Below are 16,799 nucleotides of genomic sequence, written 5' to 3' on the forward strand. Positions count from 1 at the left end.
GTAGAATGCTTTGGAAAACACAAGTCTCATTTTCCCTGTTGTAGTGCAAATACAGTAAAATTATTAAGGGAATTCTGAACTGTGCCGAAAATTTCTTAGAGTACCTGTTGTTACAAAACCAAATCACAATTCCTCTTTAGGCAGTTGTAGATGTATATTAGATGTATTACAGACAGAAATGTTGTGTCTAACCTTCTGTATACTATACATATCCCCCTCTGCACCTCCCCTACTGCTCTTCTGCTTATGCTGTGTCACTGAAATACTGAGTGAGAAGGAAGTTGCAGCTACATCTCCCTCCTCACCCTCCTTTTTATCTTATATTTACTGTACTAATCTAGACAGATTTTTGATGACTACAGACATTCAGAAGGCAGGGAAAAATGAACTATGTGCTGCTAGAAGGTGGGGAAGGTGCCACTTCCTAATTATACGAGACACTAAGATGGACTTGGGTCTCCTTTTGCGGCTATAACAACCTCCCCCCTTTCAGCACTTGGCGGCCCCTCTTTGTGAGTTTGTGTGGTTTACTGTTTCATAGCTTAACTGTTGATACGCCTAGATTATTCCACTGCACAATAATAGCACTTACAGTTGACCATGGAAGATCTAGCAGGTCAGAAATGTCACAAACTGACTTATGGCAAAGGTGCATCCTATGACAGTGCCACATTTAGGGTATGTGCACACGGTGAGAGGCTTTTACGGCTGAAATGACAGACTGTTTTCAGGAGAAAACAGCTGCCTCGTTTCAGCCGTAAAAGCTCCTCCTCGTATTATGCGAGGCGTCTGTGACGCTCGTAAATCTTGAGCTGCTCTTCATTGAGTTCAATGAAGAACGGCTCAAATTACGTTGCAAAGAAGTGCCCTGCACTTCTTTGCCGAGGCAGTGAATTTACGCGTCGTCGTTTGACAGCTGTCAAACGACGACGTGTAAATTACAGGTCGTCTGCACAATACGTCGGCAAACCCATTCAAATGAATGGGCAGATGTTTGCCGACGTATTGTAGCCTTATTTTCAGACGTAAAACGAGGCATAAAACGCCTCGTTTACGTCTGAAAATAGGTCGTGTGAACCCAGCCTTATAGTCACTAATTAAAGTATGACTCATACTACTAGCATTATTTGTCTATGGAGATGTCATTACTGTGTGCTTGATTTTTTGTTTCTTATTGTAATGAGTGTGGCTGCTGAAACACCTGAACTCAATAATTAGGAGGGGTGTCCACGTACTTTTGCCCATATAGTGTACATATACACAACTGAGATTGGAAGTTTTTCCAGTTTTAGAATTTTTCAATAAATATTGTTTTTCTCTACATAACCAGTCAACTGCTGGATATAACTTCATCATATTTTTTAGATTTTTTTTTTCAACGTGAATAATGTCCTGTCATCTGTCTGAAAATTAATAGTATACCTGAATTGGGTCATGCAGCAAAACAATGATCACCAGGCACTTGGCAGTGAACTGGTTCACTGAATTATTAGCAATAAAAATTAATAAAATGAGCTGCAAATATTTTAAATGGTCACTAAACTTTGAAAAAACTTTTGATAGGTCATAGTGACATGTCAGAAGTTTTGATCAGTGAGGGTCCGAGCACTGAGACCCCTGCCGTTTGCTAAAACGAGGCGGCAGAAGCGCTCGGGTGAGCCCTGTGCCGCTTCGTTTCTGATCGGATTTCCTTGGAGCGGTGTTACGGGCTCAATAGAAAGTCTATGAATCTGTACACCTCTCGGTCGGCTTTCCGAGGAAAGCCGATCAGAAACTAAGTGACACAGCGCTCACCTGAAGGCTTCTGCCGCTTTGTTTTAGAAATCAGTGGGGGTCTCACTGCTCGGACCACAGATCAAAATTTCTGACATATCAAAAGTTTTTTAAAAGTTTAGTTACCCATTAAGTGCCAGACCTATTAATAGTAATATACTCTTAACACCATGACTGTATTGGTGCTGGGTTAATATGTATGATTTATATTTTGTTCATAATTCATGTTTTGCTATGTTCATTTAGTGGACATCCAATTCCAAGGGTAGAGTATACAGCAGAGGAAATAAAGACGTGGGGCACAGTGTTCAGAGAACTTACAAAGCTCTATCCAACTCATGCCTGTAGAGAATACTTGAAGAACCTGCCTTTGTTAACAAAATACTGCAGCTACAGAGAAGATAACGTTCCACAGCTGGAGGATGTTGCACTGTTTTTGAAAGGTGAGCTTAAAAGCAGACATATTTATTGAAGAGCACCATAGGCTACTTTATAAAATATATACTTTAAAGAACATTTCAGCCTAAAATAAAATGTAAATCACTAGTAAATATAACACGTCTGCATTGTCCTCTTCTATCACTTTGTTAAAGATTCTCAAACAGTTTTATCTGTTTCGGAAAATATGGCTCTCAAAACAACCTGCACAGTTTTACCACAGCTTCCCTAGAATACTGAGTGAAAATCTATGTATTGAAATAAGAGTGGAGGATGCGTCCCAGACTAACTAGGCAGCTGTACTATTTAGTAATCCAGAAAAGTTGGGTGTCAACCCCTGTGGAAGCATTAATGGCAGCCATAAAAGTTGCCATTCACCTTTCCTAGAAACAACTGGGAACAGCTCAGGACTATAACGGGTTTTCCCAGAAACATAAATTATCATAGGTGACAATTTTCTGATCGCTGGGGGTTCCATGGATAGGAACACCACCGATCATAAGACCAGGGGTCCTAAACCCCCTTTCCGTCTCACGACTCGTCTGCAGTGAGGGGGACATTGAATGGAGCGACGATCAAGCATGCAAGCTGTCGCTCCATTTAAAGTCTATGGAAATGACGGAAATGCAGAGTACTGCACTCATCTGTTTCCGTAATTTCCATAGACTTTGAATGGAATGGCACCGCTGCTTCATTCAATGTCCTCCTCACTTCGGTTCACACGATTGGAAGGGGTCCCAATGGTGGGGCCCCCAGCAAACAGAAAATTATCATCTATCCTGTGGATAGGTGATATATTATGATTCTGGGAAAATCCCTTTCAGAGGGGTCAGAGCTCTTTTTTTCTGATACAGAGCTTCAAATCATTATCTTCTCTTCACAAAGCCATAGAGTTAAACAATAAAATCATTGCTGTCTGCAGCCACCTCTAGGGTTTACTGAAGAAAAAAGCCATTGTGCTTGGGTGCACCATTCTCATATAAAATTTAGGGAGGCTAAAAACACCCACAGCTTCAGTATAGTTAAATATTCCAAGGTCCCCAAGTATTATAACACATTTGTTTTACCCCTCCTAAATCATATCTATTTATTTTTTATTTACATAAATTAATAGTACATGAGAATACATGAAACTTTGTAATATATATTATTAGGGGAAGCTGGCATCTTCCTCGCCTTTTTAGGAGCCTGTACTTTCCCTTTCCCAATCTGCCAGCTCTCTGTAAAAGTTCAGAAACCTCCTCAATCTCCCAAACATCTGTCTGGATTAAAACAATTAACACTAAGCGGGGAGGAGGGGGGTGCAGCTGCAGGTTCCCTTACTTGTGTCTGTGAGGCTGCATGCTGTAAAGGGGAGGAGAAGCTGAAAAGAAGAGATATTTGATTGGCTCAGAATACTGAGCACAACACTGGCATTACACCAGGGAGTGTCTGCCCACTCAGGCTTGTATGGAGAGAGGGATTATGTATTTTCATAAGGCAGTAGGCATGGAGTCCCAAAACATGTTAGACAGGCAATTTCTGGCAACAGCTGCATAAAGAGTGATTGTGATTTTTTTTTCAATAATAGCTACTCTGGGATCCAGTCACTAGGTTTGGAGTCACTAAACCACCAGTATGTCTTTAAGCATCTGGGATTTAGTGTTCCAAACCTGCCCACGTCGAAACCGGACGTTTAGGCAATAGTTCCAAAAAATAACTTACATGTTACTGAGATCAGTCTGGGAGTGGCATGGGGCAAAAGTGAATAGTGCACATGAAGCCGAGGACAGTATACTGCACATGCGCAGTGCAGCTAGGTATACTGTCCTCAACTTCCCCTGCGCAATGCGCATGTGCCCGATGCCGCCGCACTCCACTCAGTAATTTGTAAGTTATTTTACTAACTATTCCCAAACTGGCTAGTTTGGGCATGGGCAGTTTTAGAACACTAAACACCAGCTGCATACCGATATGCTGGTGGTGGTTTAGTAGCTCCAAACCTAGTGACAGGTTCCCTTTAAATCTGTACCTGCCAAGGAGGTATCTCATATGCCTGGCAGGAAGCATATTTGCTCTCTGATTGTCACATAAAAGGTGGTTTTCTGATTTCTTCAAGAATTCGAAAGTTGCTTATGTAATCACCCCTCTGTGCATAATTAGGCAGTTAATTTACTTAAAGAGGCTCTGTCACCACATTATAAGTGGCCTATATTGTACATGATGTGATCGGCGCTGTAATGTAGATTACAGCAGTGTTTTTTATTTAGGAAAACGATCATTTTTGACGGAGTTATGACCTATTTTAGCTTTATGCTAATCAGTTTCTCAATGGACAACTGGGCGTGTTGTACTTTTTGGCAAGTGGGCGTTGTGGAGAGAAGTGTATAACGCTGACCAATCAGTGACCAATCAGCGTCATACACTTCTCCACATTCATTTATATAGCTATATCGCTATGTGCAGCCACATAAACACACTATAATGTTACTGCAGTGTCCTGACAATGAATATACATTCATCACTAAGGTCTTGAAACACCAGGGGAAATAGCACCAATACATATACCCCCCCCCCAAAAAAAAAATATGTGCGTGTATGTATATGTGTATATAGGAGGCAGCATATCTATAGCACTATGACCCTACAGCTATGGATAGGATTAGATACAGTGGCTCAGCAGACAGTATCACACATGATAGGATTAGATATAAGGTCCAGCAGACAGTATCACACATGACAGGATTAGATAGAGTGGCTCCGCAGTCAGTATTACACATGATCGGATTAGATATAAGGCCCAGCAGACAGTATCACAAATAATAGTATCAGATATAAGGCCCAGTAGACAGTATCACACATTATAGGATTAGATACAGTGACTAAGCAGACAGTATCACACATGATAGGATTAGATATAGGGCCCAGCTCGCTGACATTGCGGCTTCAGCACTGGATCCAGGAAAGGTAAGATTAAAAATTGTGTTGCTTTTTTAAGCGTTACAATTTTTTTTCGTGTGTTTGTTTTTTTTTACAAGTTCGGTTGTTGGACTACTTCGATAACGCCGTTTTTTAAATTCTCAATAAAATGGATAAAGAGGGATGTGTGTGGGATCTTTATTTCAATAAAATCTTTTTTCTATGTCTGTGTATTTTTCTAAACTTTATTACTACCACCTTAGTAATTGCCTCTGGCTGATTGACAACGCCCATTGCTAACGCGGGCCTTAATGTTAGACATGAAGAGGCTAACACTAACCCCCATTATTACCCCGGTACCCACTGCCACCAGTGGTATCGGGAAGAGCCGGGTACAATCCAGTACCCGATCATCTGTAGTGATGGTCGGGCACTGACGCGGCCGCAGGCTGGTATTATTAGGCTGGGAAAGCCCAAAAACAGTGGCACTTCCCACTCTGGTAATGCTAGCCTGCTGCTGCTCCTATGTTTTATATGGCTGGTTGTAAAAATGGGGGAACCCCATATCGTTCTTTCCAATTATCTATTTATTTTAAAAAAAAATGACGTGAAGTCCCCCCCATTTTTCATAACCAGCCAGATACACAGAAGCAGCCTAGCATTACCAGGATGGGAGGGGCCGCTGTGTTTGGCCTTTCCCAGCCTAATAATACCAGCCCCACTGTCCGACCATCACTACAGATGGTCGGGTACTGCATCGTACCCGACTCTTCCCGGCACCCCTGGTGGCGGTGGGTACCGGGGTAATAATGGGGGTTAGTGTTAGCCTCCGCATCGGCTAACACTAAGCCCAGCCTTAGTAATGGACGCTGTCAATCAGACAGCAGCTATTAATAGGCGGTAGTAATAAAGTTTCAAAAAAAACACAAAGACATAGAAAAAACAGGTTTATTGAAATAAAAAAATCCCCACACAACCCTCATTAACCATTTTATTGATAATAAAAAAAAGCTGTCATCGAAGTAGTCCTCGAATCCAACGTAGTCCAACGACCGAACCTTTAAAAAAACACAAACACAAAAAAAAAAACATTAGTAAGGGCCTGTTCACATTACCGCTGCTCTTCCATCGGAGGTTTCCATCGGGTAACCCCTCAACGGAAAGGCAAACTGAAACCTCAGCTTCCGTTTCCCTTACCATTGATCTCCATGCTGACTAAAAGGTTGCTAAAGGCTTCCGTTTGTCACCGTTGTGACCGGGTTCCGGTGTTGTCTGTTTTTTTACGCTGTATTTTTAAAATGTTTTACTACTTTTGCACAATTTGTTTTTGTATCGCTATATTTTAAGGATCATAACTTTTTTATTTTCCCGCCGACGTAGCTGTATGAGGGCTTATTTTTTGCGGGACGACATGTAGTTTTTATTGCTACCATTTTGGAATACCTACGACTTTTTTATCGCTTTTTATTACATTTTGTGCAAGGCATGATTTGCAGAAAACTGCAATTCTGGCATTGTTTTGTATTTTATTTCTTACGGTGTTCACCGCGAAAGGTTACATAACATAGTAGTTTTATTGTTCGGGTCATTATCAACGCAGCGATACCAATTATGTGTAGCTTTTTTTTAAAAAAAATTTAAATTTCTAATAAAGCATTTTGTAAGGGAAAAAGTGGGTTTTTCATTTTTTTTTATGTGGGATTTTTCATTTAATCATTAGTAACCTTATCAAACTATATTTAACTTTTTTTAGTCCTACTGTTGTACTTTATTATTCGATCATTTGATCGCTTTTATAGTACACTGCATTACTTCTGTATTGCAGTGTATTATGCCTGTCAGTATAAAATATGCATACATTAAAGGCAGACCTAGGGGCCTTTGTAAGGCCCCCAACTTCCATGGAAACCATTGGCACCTCGCAATTGCGTCACGGGTGTGCCAATGGGGTGGTAGAAGGAACCTTCTCCATCTAGAACTACTTAGATGTTGTAAAGGATCTGCCAGGCACAGCTTCGGGGTTAACTCCCAGAACTAATCAGTCAGCACCTGAGAATACATCCCTGAGACTGACTCCTGCTTCCACCATTCAGGCTGGCAGGCTTAGGAGTGGGAGAGCCTATCGTAACCTGGCCAAACTCAGCTAGCTCCCGCCCTCGCAATTTTTGATCCTGCTCCATACAGACCCTGGCTTACCGACTACTCTTCTGCTTTTCGTTTTGTACCTCGCACACTCCTGGCTTGACTCGGCTCGTTCACCACTCTGGTTGCTCACGGTGTTGCCGTGGGCAACGGCCCCTTTTCCTTGCTTGTGTTCCTTTGTATGTTTGTCGTGTTTGTCGTGCACTTACTGAGCGAAGGACCCCCGCCCAGTTGTACCCCGTCGCCTAGGGCGGGTCGTTGCAAGTAGGCAGGGACAGAGTGGCAGGTAGATTAGGGCTCACTTGTCCGTCTCCCTACCCCCTGCCATTACAGATGTTGTGGTCGCTAATGACCGTGGAATCTAGGGGGTTAAACGGGTGGTACCAAAGGTAACCTCAATCCCAAACCCAGCTGTCATCTGCTTTATGACACATAGCCATTAAAAGGCAGTGCTGTGGCATAAATACCCTTTTCTTTTTATAATATAATTTTTTATTGTTGTTGATTTAAGTAACAAAATATTCCATACTACATAGCAAAAAAAAAAACGAAGAAAATGTTCAGAGTAAACATTATATAAAACTTAATAATATATAGTACAGACACTATCCCAAAAGACAATTCTGGAAAATCAACAGTCACCCCCTAAAACCCTGGAAAATATCGCGTGGGGAGGGGGGAGAGAGAGAAAAAGAAAAAATGCATAAATACCCTTTCAAACTCAACAAAACTGCGTCAACGACACACCGTGTAGCCTTACCCTTAATGACCGCCAGGAATTAAGTGGTTAATGATTATCTCTAGAGAAGAATTTTAGTCAGAAATTACATTTTCACCCACATTTCCAACTAGAAAATACTATATTAGAATAGGAACACACTAAGTGAATACGCTGCATAAAACTATACATCGTATCCCCATCACATGATGAAGAGTCGTGTCGTTATGAAGGAGGGCTGTGCCACTAGACTTTTGGTCCCCCGCCAGCGCTATAAAAATCTATTAAAATCTCACAATCAGCGTGACGGGGGACCGGAATGTATATTAGCGAGTGTACTCACATACTGCAGTAAGTATACTGCTAAAATTTTTGATCCGGTACTAAGGGCATGCCCAGACGTGGCGTGTTTCTTCCGCAACTGTCCGCATCAATGCCGCACATAATCTGCGTTGCAGATTCTGTTGCGGATCTGCCCAAAATGTGCAGTAAATTGATGCGGACTAGCCGCTGCGTATTGAGGTGAAAGTACTTCCCGTCTCTCTATCAGTGCAGGATAGAGAGAAGGGACAGCACTTTCCCTAGTGAAAGTAAAAGAATTTCTTACTTACCGGCCGTTGTCTTGGTGAAGCGTCCCTCTTTCGGCATCCAGCCTGACCTCCCTGGATGACGCGGCAGTCCATGTGACCGCTGCAGCCTGTGATTGGCTGCAGCCGTCACTTAGACTGAAACGTCATCCTGGGAAACCCGGACTGGAGGAAGAAGCAGGGAGTTCTCGGTAAGTATGAACTTCTATTTTTTTTACAGGTTGCTGTATATTGGGATCGGTAGTCACTGTCCAGGGTGCAGTAACAGTTACTGCCGATCGTTTAACTCTTTCAGCACCCTGGACAGTGACTATTTACTGACGTCGCCTAGCAACGCTCCCGTAATTACGGGTGCACACACGTAGTCACCCGTAATTATGGGAGCCCCATTGACTTCCTCAGTCTGGCTGTAGACCTAGAAATACACATAGGTCCAGCCAGAATGAAAGAAATGTCATGTTAAAAAACCAATACGCTCCGCAGCACACATAACATCTACATTACATCTGCGGACTTCATTGCGGAATTTTGAATCTCCATTGAAGTCAATGGAGAAATTCCGCAATGAGTCCGCAACCAGTCCGCCACACGTCCGCAACAACCATTGTATGCTGCGGACACCAAATTCCGCACCGCAGCCTATGCTCCGCAGTGGAATTGTCCACAACGTGCAAACGAACCCAACCACAAAGCTGTGGAAGGCAATGGAGAAATGGGTCCGCTGCGGATTTCCGCTGCGGATTGTCCGCAGCGGAATTCCAGAGCAATTCCGCTACGTCTGGCCATGCCCTAATGGTTTCCGTTTGTCTCAGTTGTGCAGAGGTTCTGTCTGGTTCCGTCATTTTGACGGAATCAATAGCGTAGTCGAACCCCTGCACAACTGAGAAAAAAACGGAAAGCATTGGCACTGGATCCGTCACCATTGAAATAAATGGTGATGGAAACGGAAACCTCTGGTTTCAGTTTGAATTCAGTCAGGGCTACCTTCCGACGGAAAGCTCAGATTGAACGTCGGAACGGAGCCCTGACGCAGATGTGAACGAAGCCTAACATAGACATGTGTGGTATTGTATAAACTCACTTCTTACAGTTATTTAAAAAGTACATTTTGTTTGCATACGGGTCTGCTTGAATATAAGATTTAATGCAATAAAACAAAAATTATATTTGTCACAAATTAACATGAAGTTGGACATGTTTGTAAGCAGCACATAAGACAACTACAAATCCCCAGGTTATCTGTTTTCAGCAAAGATATAGGGTGTGGGGCTGCACTCAATTTTTAGGGAGTGTAATCCTTGTTTTAATTTTTTACATTTCCATATTAAAACCAGATTTTTGATCTCTTCAGTTCTGTGTATTTTGTGAAGGTTTTTCAAGTAGACATAGGCGTAAGTAACATGTATGAACTCTGCACATCTTGGACTTGTATTTTAAGGAGATGTTGTGTGTTTGATTTTCTATTTGGGTTCGATTGTTTTGCCATTTTAATGCACTTATTGAAAAATTACAGTTTGACAAAAAATTGTATGAAGGTGCCGGTGTCTATAAAGTACTCCGTGGCATTGTGACGATCTTCTCAGTGTCTACTTTAAGAAAATATATAAGAATGGAGGCTTAGTATGAATTTTTTACTTTATAATTTAGGTTTTATTTGTACGTCAAAAGAGCAAAAATTATCCCGGTTATCAGAGGTGTAAATGTCTAGGAACCCCTGGCAGCGAGTTAGAGAGTTAATCTATTGGATTTAATTTACCTCAGCTTGTTATGCTTTCTAGCTTTTTTTGTCTTAACAGTTTATTAATAATTGTCTGAATTTCTGAAGTTATACATTTTTCACCAAACTTCCTCTATGAAAATTGTCAGCCTATGAAAATGGTCTTGTTATGCTGAATGTGAACCATAAACAGCATGAATGTTATGTCGGTGAACCGGCCTAAAAATCTGCACCAACCATACGGTGAATGAAATCTGCAGTGAAAACCCACAGCTTTTTCACAGTAGCAAAGGCCCCCTGCACACGTAGCGGATTTGTTGTGGATTTGCGAATAGAAAATCCCAGAGTAGAAGACATCCAGATGCCGCTGAAAATTTTCCGGACTGAGATCAGATCATGAAGCGGATGTTCAAATCAACAGCATGCTCAGTCTGTTCTGGATGTTCACTGCAGATTTCATCCATTTCAATGTAGAAGGAGTAAAATCTGCAGCACCATCTGCGGCGAAATTCGCATGTAAGGGTATGTTCACACGGCAGCCTCCGTTACGGCTGAAATTACGTAATGGCATGTTGCAGGCGCTTTTCGCTGCGTCCATTACGGACGTAATTGGAGCTGTTTTTCCATGGAGTCAATGGAAAACGGCTCCATTTACGTCTTAAGAAGTGACAGGCACTTCTTTGACGCGGGCGTCTTTTTTACGTCATTTGACAGCGGCGCGTAAAAAAAATGACCGTCGGCACAGAACATCGTAACCCCATTCTAATGAATGGGCAGATGTTTGCCGACGCTTTGGAGCCGTATTTTCGGACGTAATTCGAGGCTAAAACGCCCGAATTACGTCCGTAAATAGGGTGTGTGAACCCAGCCTAACACTAAGGTTATGTTCACACTGGGTGGATACGCTGCGTAAAAGTACACAATGTATGTGCCCGAAAAGTTGCACCAAATTGAATGACCGCTGCGGAAAACTACACGTTAAACAAAAAAAAGTTTCATACTTATCCGTAGCAATGGCGACGCATCCCTCTGCCATCCTGCAGCACGGCCTTCTGGGATTATGTTTCATCCCATATGAGCGCTGCAGCCTGTGATTGGCTCAAGCGGACACAAAAAGTAAATACAATTGACATGCTTCAGATTTAAAAAACGCACCACAGGTCAATTTCTGACCATTTTTTCCGCTCCACATTTATGCAGCATGTGGATGAGATTTATTCAAACCTCATCCACTTTGCGGCTACTGTATCATGCTGTGGATTCGCCGCAACTAATTAGGTTGTGGAAAATCTGCAGTATTTATGCTACGTTTGAACTTACCCTTAGGCTGGGTTCCCACATGTCGGATACGCTGCGTAAAGCTGCTATATCCATTCCATCTGAAAAACCGCACCACATTGTGAAAACAAACCTTTCATACTTACCCCTGCAGTTGTCACGGGGACGCGTCCCCCCTTTGCAGTTCAGTCCGGCCTTCCTGGATGATGTTGCATCCCATGTGACTGCTGCAGCCTGTGATTGGCTGCAGCAGTCACATTGGATGAAACGTCATCCCAGGAGGCCGGCCTGGAGGAAGAAGCAGGGAGTTTTTTTGGAGTATACTTTTTTTTTTCTCAGCTGCGATTTTTGCTGCGGAATTGCTTCGATTCCGCTGCAAAAGTCGCAACGCTTGGCACTTTTCAAAGTCTCATCCACTTTGCTGCTACTGTAAATGCTGCGGAATTTCCACACAGAATTCCATTGCGGAAATTCCGCAGCGTTTACGCTACGTGGGAACCCGGCCTTAATGATAACAATGCAAAAACAACAAATCTGCTATGTGTGTGGGTACCCAAACTGTTGCTGTGAAACATCACAGTATGTCTAGAATCCACTGCTGATTGTTTACACGGTAAGTAAATAGGGTTTGTGAAAATCCCATTAACTTACATAGTACTGTACATTGTTGTGAAATTTCCATGGGGATGCTTTACATAAAATTCCGCAACAAATACACGAGGTGTGAACCCGACCATAATGTATTGCTGGATATCTGTTGGTTCACCTTGTTTCAGCTGGAACCTTGCTTGAGAACTGAACCCATCATCAGACTCAATGCCTATGAAGTGTGTGGTTTGTGCTGCCAGCTCTTAGGTTTATTCATAGCTGATGTGGAATTTGTGTAAGTGTAGTTTTCATAAGTTTTGTGAAGTGTTTAAAATGGGTCATATTACATAATTCATACCATAATAATATTTCTAATAAACCCTTCAATACAAAGAGATTGCATTGAAGACTGAATTAGGTCTCACAGCAGGTGGCACTGTTGCATTGATATCAATGAAAAGCATGGGCACACATCTCTCTGGTAAAGAGTGGTACTGCAAGAGACAAGTCACTTCATAGTGAATGAATGTCTGATCCCTGTATCCCAAAGATATGTTGTATTCAACAAGAAATGTTTACAGTATATTACAGAATATAATCTTTTCCATAAATGCGGATACACATAGAAAATCAATAGAAAATGTATTGTAAAAATTGATTGAAAATCTGATGCATTTTGCACCATTTATGGCCATTAATCTTCACGTATAAAATGTCTAAAGAAATGCTATGTGAAAAAACAATATAATACTGTCACATCTTTTATGACAAACGAATGAATAAGTCAATTTAGGTAACAGATTCTGTCCCTTATCATATTCAGTATCTCTTTAAATATCATTTATATATATATATATATCTCATGCAAACATTTAACATGACGGCATACAGCGCTCTCATATTTATGATCAGTATGCCCTCTATGGTTCCTCTTTTCTCTATCCTAAGATTATTTTAACTAGTGTGTAGAAAATGCATGTGGCCGCCTATTATTTTCTGCCCAGGGGAAGGGTTTTGAAATATACATTATTATTCACCACAACTTTAGGTGGAAGAGGAACTAAAGGGTCTGATGCTAATAGAAAAGCATAAAAGACCAGAGGCCTTTCTGGCACCACTGGATACAAATTTATCATACTTTTATATGCAGATGCACGTGTTGTAGGAGAACCATATTTTAATCCTAATAAGATAATTTCAGGGTAATAAATTGCCAGTTTTAGTAAGAAATATGTCTGGAATATTTATTCCACATTTTCCTTGATAAATGCTTAACTAAGTATTCTTGTCTTTTATATAGAAAGATCTGGATTCACAGTGCGACCCGTGGCTGGATATCTCTCCCCTAGAGACTTCTTAGCGGGGCTAGCCTATAGAGTGTTTCACTGCACTCAGTATATCAGACATGGATCAGATCCGCTCTATACACCTGAGCCGTAAGTATTTTGTGCTTCCAATTTGTAGCTATAAGAATTTGGGAAGTGGAGATTAATATGCAGCTGAGGATGCAGCATTTAAATGATAGCACATCCAATTATGCCAGGGTTCCTCTGTGCACAATACGACTAATGAACAACATCTGTCATTTTCTATCCAAGAAATCAATAAAGCTTGGGTTCACTTGATTATAGGAAAATACATGTTTCACATTCTTTTTCTGGATGCAGTTATTTCTTTGCCATGAAGGCAGTGCCCGTACATCTTTACTTAGACTTGACTCTTCTTGCTAAATTATACCTAAAAGCAATTATAAGAGAACACTCCAGTCTAGAGTGAACCTTTGGGATTTAACATAGGTACGATTCCAAATTTAAGTCTGAAATCTCATTGACTTCCACACAGATAATGATTTGGATAACTATGTTTTGTGCAGTCAGCTGTAATATTTTTATACATTTTGGATGAAACCCAAAAAAAGTATTTCATTAAAATAAAAGTTCTAGGTGAATATATAGTACAAACCACCTAGACTGGAGTGATGGTAACAATAGAGCCTTAGTAGTGTACGTGTTCCAATGTGGCAGACTCATGGCAGAAGAACTGTTAAATAGACTACTATATTTAATATCACGATTTTCTAGAGTACCTGCCAACAACTTTAACATTTCTCTATTTTACCATTAGAAAGTGGTGAGGTGTGTCATTTGTTTTCATCAACGCTGTATGCTATTTAAAAAAAAATGTCGCTCATAAACGACTGGCACAGTTTCATACCATACACTTTCATATCGACTAAAAGCAGCAATTGTAAACAATGCTTCAATTATAAAATGTGTCCAAGAGGATAAAAAAAAAGAGATTCATAGATAAGATTTTTACTACTCTGTGTTTAAAGCGATGTCTGGTACATTTAAAAATGCCCTCATTCAGAGCTTCAAAATGATCTCTTAGGGTAAATTTACACAGCGTTTTATGGTGCTTCGACCGCGTCGAATTCAGCACCAAGAAACGCCCCAAATTGCCCCCCGCCATTGATTCCAATGGGAGGCAGAGGTATTTTTTTCCTGGGCTGCTTTTGGCCGCTCAGAGACAAAAAAAAAAAAGCGGTGTGCTCTTACTTTGAGCGGTTTCCGCCTCTGACTTTCTCTTGAAATTAATGGGAGGAAGAAATAACCTGCAGCTCTCATTTGGAGTGTTTATTTTTTGCCACAGTTTTTGCATTGGATATTACAGCTGAAGCAAAAAAATGCTGCAAATAAAAGCTTAAAAATCTGCCTGATAAAAAAACGCTGTGTGAACTACCCCTTACCCCGCTGTCAACAATTACTGCAGCATTTTAATTCTGTCCAGATGATGTCACTTAAATAGCATCTATCATCACCTTTTTGCTGCCCTCACTGAGAGCAGCATAATATAGACGCTTATTTCAGTGCTATATGGAGAGGAGGTGTGCTTTTTGTAAGCCTTACATTTTAATCGGTGCAGCGCTCGCATCATGCTGTGAGGAAGTGTACGGCGTATTCACGAGGTGCTGATAACCCGCACTCCCTAAATGACAGTTTTCTCCATATGCACTGTAATAGAATGAAAACCGTCAATCAGCAGGCAGCCCATGGGTCCGTGCCCTCTGCATGTTCCTGGGCATGCAGTAAAGCCTCTATCAGTGATCTGGATATGTGGAGACTACTTTTTAATTAATACAGAAGTTTTGAAAATGTTGATGATTGCCAAAAACATAGAATCAATTTCTTTCAAACTGACAAGTGAATTTCAGAAAATAACTAGTGGATTGTACTAGAATAAAAGAGATTGTATATCAACATGTACCTGTTAACAGAATTTTTTGGAGCGGGCTGGAGTTTTTCTTTAATGACCCCCAGTCATACAGTAGATCACTCAGTCAGAGATAAATGAATTTACAGTCTCTATAACCCATTCATTGGTGAGAGCTCTGAGACGCCATTCTTTTAGCGATGACACATACACTTCAGCCAACAAGAGAAGACAAGGTTAGATAAAGATGGAGAATAAAATCACTGGCGAGACTGTCTAGTTTGTGCTGGTGAATAGATGTGTTTGAATTGGGAAAAGTATATGATCTACTGCAATAATTTGGTTTAATAGTGATCAAAAATGGCGTTGATTCACTCTCCTTACTCATTCCACAGTTCAGCCTTCAACTTTGTATGAGCCAGTGTGAAGTGTATGCATGCACTGCCTATGTCTGCATTATATCTGCTGACACCACCTGGACTGGGGTAATAGTATTTTACATCTTAGTTTATATCCAGGAAATATTACTGGTATGAAAATGGCCTTACTGTTACATTTGACATATTTTCTCTCCTGCTTCAGTGAGTCTGATTTAGATTGATGGCAGGGTTGCTATAGTCTCTCTCCTGTGAAAATCAACTTCATGTGAATGGGATGGTAATGGCATAGGGCTTTAATAACCGCATATCAGCCAAAAAAATGCTTGCAAGAGCACAAGTGAAAGCACTAAAAAAAAGGATTTTCTATGAGGGAGTCAAATGTAACGAAACTATAGTGTAACAAGTTTGATCAAGAAGAAACATTGGAGGAGGAAAAACAATATAAATTATCTATCTATCTATCTATCTATCTATCTATCTATCTATCTATCTATCTATCTATCATCTATCTATCTATCTATCTATCTATCTATCTATCTATCTATCTATCTATCTATCTATCTATCTATCTATCTATCTATCTATCTATCTATCTATCTATCTAATCCATCTATCTATCTATCTATCTATCTATCTATCTATCTATCTATCTATCTATCTATCTATCTATCTATCTATCTATCTATCTATCTATCTATCTATCTATCTATCTATCTATCTATCTATCTATCTATCTATCTATCTATCTAGTCTGTCTAATCAATCTATCTCATATTAGACAATCCAAAGTCCAGCAGAACAGGCAGCGTGTGTAGGATTCGATACAGTGGCTCAGCAGGCAGTATCACACATGATAGGATTAGATAGATATAGGGCCCAGCTCTCTGACATTGCGGCTCCAGCACTGGATCCAGGAAAGGTAAGAATAATAATTGATTTGCTTTATTATGTGTTACTGCATTGGCTAACACTAAGCCCCGCCTTAGTAATGGACGCTGTCAATCAGGCACCGGCCATTACTAAGGGAGTAGTAATGAAGTTTAAAAGAAAATACATAGAAAAAATAT

At 40.8% G+C, this 16,799-nt stretch overlaps 1 protein-coding gene across 2 annotated transcripts in view; it reads left to right on the forward strand.

Moving 5' to 3' along the window:
* The window catches only part of LOC142749225 (tryptophan 5-hydroxylase 2-like), a 243,072-nt gene that overhangs the window by 43,322 nt on the left and 182,951 nt on the right, over positions 1-16,799 (forward strand). For both annotated transcript variants that reach the window (XM_075856963.1, XM_075856964.1), the window contains exons 6-7: positions 2,020-2,216; positions 13,440-13,575. In XM_075856963.1, coding sequence (XP_075713078.1) covers positions 2,020-2,216; positions 13,440-13,575 — 333 coding nt within the window. The remainder of the gene's footprint in view (positions 1-2,019; positions 2,217-13,439; positions 13,576-16,799) is intronic.

The sequence above is a fragment of the Rhinoderma darwinii genome, chromosome 3 (genome assembly GCF_050947455.1).
Source record: "Rhinoderma darwinii isolate aRhiDar2 chromosome 3, aRhiDar2.hap1, whole genome shotgun sequence".
Taxonomy (NCBI): domain Eukaryota; kingdom Metazoa; phylum Chordata; class Amphibia; order Anura; family Rhinodermatidae; genus Rhinoderma; species Rhinoderma darwinii.